The sequence below is a fragment of the Etheostoma cragini genome, chromosome 8 (genome assembly GCF_013103735.1).
Source record: "Etheostoma cragini isolate CJK2018 chromosome 8, CSU_Ecrag_1.0, whole genome shotgun sequence".
Classification (NCBI taxonomy): Eukaryota; Metazoa; Chordata; class Actinopteri; order Perciformes; family Percidae; genus Etheostoma; species Etheostoma cragini.
Window position 1 is genome coordinate 28777207 of NC_048414.1, and position 7207 is coordinate 28784413.

At 42.6% G+C, this 7207-nt stretch overlaps 1 protein-coding gene across 1 annotated transcript; it reads left to right on the top strand.

The window, feature by feature from the left end:
• The first annotated feature begins 1622 nt into the window (after window positions 1–1622).
• On the top strand, window positions 1623–6416 carry gins3 (GINS complex subunit 3). The gene is made up of 3 exons (XM_034878633.1): window positions 1623–1975; window positions 2954–3187; window positions 5303–6416. Exons 1-3 carry the CDS (start codon window positions 1805–1807, stop codon window positions 5531–5533), a joined length of 636 nt encoding a protein of 211 aa, XP_034734524.1. The 5' UTR covers window positions 1623–1804; the 3' UTR covers window positions 5534–6416.
• Window positions 6417–7207: the final 791 nt, after the last annotated feature.

The following is a 7207-nucleotide window of genomic DNA, read 5'->3' on the forward strand; positions in this document are numbered from 1 at the left end:
GTGTGTGTGTGTGTGTGTGTGTGTGTGTGTGTGTGTGTGTGTGTGTGTGTGTGTGTGTGTGTGTGTGCGCAACTGGCAGTCCTCCCTTTACTTTGCTGATGTTTACAGCTACAGAGAGGCGACATGACATATTGTAAATTACGCACCTAACCTCTCTCTGGGGTTCTTTCTTTTTAGATCTGCCAGATTTTTTTCATGTGATCATCATTAGTCATTTTCTCGTGAGAGTCACCAGTGTGTGTGTTTGTGTGCGCGTGCGTGTGTGTGTGTGTGTCTCTGTGCATGTGTCTCTGAGTGTGAGAGTCTAAAGGCGCCTCTTGGTCTATGCTACTGTCGGTTCCCCACATTGTGTTTTCTGCTAGAGGAGGTCTGGCTGACTCCGCCTGGAGACGCGAGCCACTCAGACCCAAAAACAGGACTCTGTAGTCCCACTGTGGATCCAATGGATGGGGTTTATTTATTCATTTGTTCATATTTAACAATATTTGTTTAATATTCCAATCATGTGAGGTGTTACCCACTCTTCAGAATGCCAAGAGCTGATGTATGAAGACTTCTACAAATGAACATACAAACTGCATTTACAAAGCTACTGTAAACAAATGGTGGAATAAAATGTGCTAGATGACTCTATTTTCATTAGCTTCCCTTCTGCGAGCCAGAAACCTCTTCATCCTGGGAGGATCGCCGGCCTATAGACACACAGCAGGTATTATACCATATATTAATGGGACATGGTGTTCCAGTTCCATCTTCAGGAAAGCCCAGCCTCGAATCATTTCCCACGCGCACACCAGTCTGAATGCTCAGCACACTCCAAGGGTAATTTGGTGATTGAATGTGAGGTTTCCTCTTCCTCTAAAACATGCCAATAAACCCGGGCGCGGCTGGGTGAGATAACGTTACCACAGGGAAGAGATTAAACATTAAACAGCAGCCAGAAATGCATCACACATGAAAAGCTGTTGTAAATCTAACATTTCTTCCTGCCACTCGATGATAAATAATGTAGCGGTAGACCATGTCGGTCCCAGGTCTTACACCCTCGGCCAGTGGTGGAAAGGAACTTTAAGTACTTTACTCCAGTACTGGACTTGTGGACTTGTACTGCACCAGTACTGTACTGGCCGGTATCTTGTTGGCTGGTTTCATCTATAATAAAACATCAGATTTTAAAAACTACATGCGTTAAGTGTGCAGAAATCTTAATGTGGAAAGTAACTAGTAACTAAAGTAACTAGTAACTAAAGCTACAAGTATTGTAGAAGATTACAGTATGAGTTATCTGTCATAACAAAGCTTCCTGGATCCTGAGTGATCACCATTCCTAAAACAGGACCACTGCCTGTGTAAGACTGACAGCACCCAAGGGGGCTTTCACCATGGAATGATAATGGCCTGACCTCTAACGGCTAAATCTGTAATTGCACCTGACTTTAAGAGCGAATTTAATTTAGTTATTCAATTCACTGTTGGAAACGTTTGCATTATACACACAATTCAACACATTGTATTTGAATTCAACCCAGCTTAGGATAACTCTTTTAAAAAAAAGGTACATTTTTATGATGCAGTATAACATCGCACGGACAACAGACGTTGACTCAGTTCGACTCAGATTGGATCGATTACTCTGCTCTGGATCTGACAGCAGCGCTCTGATTGGTCTACAGGTCCTGGCGCCAAAACAGCAAGGAGGAAGAAAACATGTTAACACAACAATACAGGTCTTAGCTCATAATTTCAGTATTTTTAGCATATACTTGATATCAAGCTACAACTTTGGGTCTCATTCGGACACACAATGGATACACAGTCCTATCTACCTGTACAACCTGGGGTGGGCATGGAGGAGAATTTCCTGTCTCTCGACGATATTTTACTCTCTCATGAGAGACTTCCCATCCGGACAGAGTGCAGTTTTCCCCGGCTGGGCTTTCTGGAGAAGTCGAGTGACTCGCAGGACATACCGGAGGTCGGTGACATTTTCGAAATGACGTCGTAATAGTACAATGTTGTCAATGTATTTGTTTAGAGATAAGTGTCTTTCACAAATACAAGAAAAAGTACCCAAGATACACGTCGTTTTGTTGTGTAAAGAAAGTTACGCCAAACCCCATTCACTATTTAGCAGATAAACGTTACCTGTGGTAGATGACAGCTTAAAAATATGATTACTTTTCAATTCGACATGTTTATTACTTCCCAAAACTTCCATTTGTTTTATCATCCTGGAGGTCATGCAGCAACAGTCATATAAAGCTGCCATGCCTAAATGGAAGTTAAAAATCACTCAATATAACTTCAACGTTAGTGACGTTACGTCACAGTTCATAGTATACTTAAGTTATATTTTTCAGGACCAAGCATTAAGAGTCCAAAATGTAATATATTTACTGTAATAAATCCAAAAATTCCCCCATGCTTCATCAGATGTTAGGGAAAGATGCTAAGTTGAAATTATTCTTTTCTGATAACAATGCTAAAGCCAGTATTTCTCCTTTTGAGATGTACGTAACGCGACAGAGGGAGAACCAGATAACCCTTATAAATGTCAATGAGCCCTGTAAACACCTAAAGAAAGAGAACATAAAACATATACCAAGCAATTATTAAATATTCAGCTCTGATAATGTGTCCTTTTCGTATGTAAGCATGCAACCCAATAAGAAACAAGCTTGTTATGCACAGGCTAGGTGGTGCAGGAGTGAAGACTACCTTAGTGCAGTATATAATCATTGTTTTTAAGATGACTGAAAAAAATACTGTGGGCGGCACGGTTGCTCACTGGTTAGCACTGCTGCCTCACAGCAAGCCGGCACTGCAGAGTTCAATCCCCTGTCCGGGCAGGGCCTTTCTCTGTGGATGTTCTGCCCCTGTCTTAGTGGGTTGATTAATGTGCATTGTGCAACTGTAGTTGAAAGTAGAGTAAAGTACATTTTTTGTATCTCAGGGCACAAAGATGGAGCTTCCGTTGTGGCTGTCCAAGGGTCTGTACGAGAAGAAGAGGAGAGTTTTGTCAGTGGAGCTACCAAAGGTGTACAGAGAGGGCTGGAGGACGGTGTTCAACGCTGACCCCAACGTGGTGGACCTGCATAAGATGGGGCCCTACTACTACGGCCTCGGGTCCCAGATGCTGCACTTTGACAGCCCGGAGAACCCCGAGATCGCACAGACGCTGCTGCAGGTGAACACCATGCACAGACACATGGGTCCTTGTTATGCATTATACATGTCGTAATTATTTATTTACTTCATCAAGAACACCGTATGTCTCTACAAACCCTTTAGTGGATTTATGAAAAGAGTTTGTGACTAAGACCCAGGGCTGGTACTGATACCTCTTCTACAACATACATAATGTTACACAGCCAATCACAAGCACGATTAGAACTTGGTTGAAGCATGCTGCGTGCTTATTGGCTGAATAAAGCTGATGAGATTTAGTTCTTAGGTATTGAATGAGCAACATTTGTTGATACTTGTTGAAATCCACTTTTGCTAGTTTGACAGCAGGAAAAAAGGTCAAGGTAAAGGGTGCATGGTCCTAAAGGGTTGTATTTAGTGTCCTCATTAATCAGAGATGTGTTCTGGGCATGACATGCCATCAACCAATCGGAGGTCCTCTCCCATTCCCTTAAACACCCAGGCGCGTTTGGACTTTGGAGCATTGCTGTTATGATGGCGGATTATGATAGTCATATTTTTAAATGCAATCGTGTGTGTGTGTGTGTGTGTGTGTGTGTGTGTGTGTGTGTGTGTGTGTGTGTGTGTGTGTGTGTGTGTGTGTGTGTGTGTGTGTGTGTGTGTGTGTGTGTGTGTGTGTGTGTGTGTGCGCTGCTGCACTTCCCTGTGTGTGTGTTTTGTAACAAGCATAGTGTTCCTGTGTTGTGCATAAGCCTAACACCTAACACCTCCCTGTAAGACCAGCACGCCCAGAATGCACCTGAACACACCTCCCTGTAAGACCAGCATGCCCAGAATGCACCTGAACACACCTCCCTGTAAGACCAGCATGCCCAGAATGCACCTGAACACACCTCCCTGTAAGACCAGCATGCACAAAGATGGGTGCAGGTGCATTTGCTATTTAAACAACGAGGGCCTTGGACACTTGCGTCTGGCTTTGCGCCGTATTCTACCGGGTGCAAGATAGGGCCCTATATGTCTAAAATAAGAAGTGATGGCAGCTGCAGCAAGAAGAAGTACATTTCCTATGTCTCGCTTTGCTAGACCCTCCTCCACAGCCCGCTGAAGGAGGGTTTTGCTACTTCTTAAAACATTTGGGGATGGAAGGTAAACACGCTCTTGTTTATAGACATTTGTTTAAACCAATCAGAATTGTCATGGGCTAAGCTGAACTCCGCACAGAGTTGCTGTAAAATTCTGATTGGACAGATAGTCTAGCTAGCTGTCTGGATTTACCCTGCAGAGATCTGAGGACCAGGTAACCATAGTCCTCAGATTGGACAGATAGTCTAGCTAGCTGTCTGGGTTTACCCTGCAGAGACCTGAGGACCAGGTAACCATAGTCCTCAGATTGGACAGATAGTCTAGCTAGCTGTCTGGGTTTACCCTGCAGAGACCTGAGGACCAGGTAACCATAGTCCATAGTATTATTTATACACGTTTTGCATTGTTCACCAGCCCAGACGCTTTGCTACAAAATGTCATAGACCAACAGACACAAACAAAGGCAGCCAGTGTTATTTACTACATTACAACTAGAGGGCGCAATCAGATCAGACAACATGACAGACTACTGGTTGTCTGGTGCAGCTGTTACTAGGCAGATTATCTCTGACTTCTTCATAGCCTTACACACCCTGAAAGGGTTTTTCCTGTCTGGCCATTGGGGGTAAGGGAAAGAAATGACATTGTATTTTTTTTCTAAAATTGACAATTACAACTAACAGCTAGGACCTTAGCTATTGTTACCATTAATTATGTTTAAACAAAGAAAAAAAAAACCTGCGATTAGATACATGTATTCATAATAATTATGTTGATAGTTTTTGAATGTAAAATATAGCCACACTTTAGAGCGCTGCTTAGGGTGCTCCATGGTTGCAACAATACTAGCGCCTGGAGGTAATGTGGTCGCTATGGAAACCTAAACTTAGTTGTTTGTGTTGGATTTGGATTCAAAACCAAATTTTCTAAACCATTCTATTAGATCCGTCATTTTTGCAAGGATACAAGTTTGAACCGGTTCTCGATGCCCAATCCTAACCCTACATATGTGCTGTCTTTGTCTTCTGATCTAATGGGGGGGAAAACTGACCACATTTTCATCGTCCAGACGTTCATCGGTCGCTTCCGACGGAACATGGACTCCTCCCAGAATGCCTACAACGAGGACACGTCTGCGCTGGTGGAGCGCCTGGACTGCCTGGAGAAGGCTCTGTTCACGTCGGGGCAGAGCGGCCTCAACAGCTTCCAGACCTGGGAGAAGGGCCGGGCCTCCCAGCTCACCGCCTCCAGTCTGGTTCTCAACTACCGCAAGAGGAAGATCACCGATTTACAGCCCTGACCTGAAGCTCAAAGACACAGAGACTGGCCACAACCTGTGGCTGTACTTCAGAGCAGCACTTACTTTTACATTCATTTTCATTTCAAAGACCCTGCAGGGTTTCCCCCCCGAAACGTTGTTCAGCCTGGTGTGTTTTCTCCTGCTAAGGCCCGCCTGGGGCCAGTCACAGGTCAGGGACAGATTCATAACCGGTTAAAAACTTCTTGCCGTTGTTTACTTTTCTTTAGTTTTTTTGCATCGACCAGCTCTCGGGTTTGGTACGCAGTGTTTAAAAGAACTGGACATTTGAGGTCAAGTGTACTCAGATACGGACCCAGGTCCCTAATCTAAAATCCCCCTTGCTGCATTTTATTCCATTGTACTTTACTATTTTTTGAATTCATCTCCTGAGTTCTGGATTTTCCTGTACTTAAATAAAGATCTTTCCAAAACAAATTTGTGCAAAACAATGTATCAGAATGCAGGAAATTAAGTGTTCTAGGGAAGGACCCTCAGCTAGAAGATTCGGTAAGGCCCTACAATAAGTCTGGGCTGAAAGCTAACTGAAGATTTGAATATATATCCACCGGTAAATCTACGTTTCCAACCGAGCCACCCGGCTGTAACCGAATAATTCCCAGTGGCTGAGGCCTGGGGGGGGAAACCCTGCCTTGTGTGAGGTATACACGTCATTTATTTTGTCTCATTGTAGGAGTTTTAATCTTGGTCATTTTACAGTGTGTACATGATCACTTGGTGTTTCATCACAAGTACAGAAACCATGGATTTTTAAAAGTGGATTTTTGATGGAAATTCCATTGATCTGTGAATATGAATAGCTTGTTATTGAAATTTGGTTGTTTATTAATTCTTTTAGTATGTATCAAGTAAAGATTCCTAACAGATGTTATATCACTACAGATGGGTAACCTTAGGTTTTGTAGGGCCGTCAGTAGGCGTGGGTGAGATATGTGTGTGTAGATGTTTGATGTATGTAATGTGATTACTAAATTTCTAAATTGCCTAAAAACACAACTGGAGATAACAAAAGGATGGTTATCTTGGTAGAGAAACAGTAAAAAAAAAATCACCGGTTATCTCACCATCAGCAATTTCTTTTAGTCCAGAGGTCTTGTTGTCTAAGCGTCTGCCTGCTGTCACAACGTTAACTGCCTGTGTTACTTCTGTAGTCATACCATTACCACTGCTGCATAGTCTGTGGTAAGATAGGCTTTGGAAATGGAAAATGTTAACTGGAAAGCAGATATGTCTTTAATTAAATTTTTATAAATACTATGTAAAGTGTAGCCACAGCATGCATATTTAGATCAATTATATCAACTGTTTTGCAGAGTGAGAAGTCTGTAATTACCACCTGCCACGCACCAAATACTGGAAAAACTGAGTTATTGAGATTATTTCATTCTAAATGCGTTTATTAATAGTCCTTCCCTCTGCTTGAGACCATACTCATTAAGCAAAACAGGCTGTTGATTAGCTGGGGCAGAGTCGGTGTTGTTGAATTGCATAATAAAACTTTGATCACAATAAAAGTGTCTAAAAGAGTCTTAACTACAAACTTTTCTTTTCCTTTATCTTTGCCTCAAGTGTAACTGTCCTTTGAATGAGATGAAATGTTTGGTTAGATAGATAGTTTAATAGAGGACGTTATACCCAGTGTCTGAAATTAACTTT

Bases quoted from the DNA above. Each gene is read 5' to 3' on its own strand.
- gins3 (XM_034878633.1), top strand. From the start codon at position 1,805: ATGGATACACAGTCCTATCTACCTGTACAACCTGGGGTGGGCATGGAG. The intron at 1,976-2,953 runs GTCGGTGACATT...TTTGTATCTCAG, and splicing joins ACTCGCAGGACATACCGGAG to GGCACAAAGATGGAGCTTCC. The intron at 3,188-5,302 runs GTGAACACCATG...TTCATCGTCCAG, and splicing joins TCGCACAGACGCTGCTGCAG to ACGTTCATCGGTCGCTTCCG.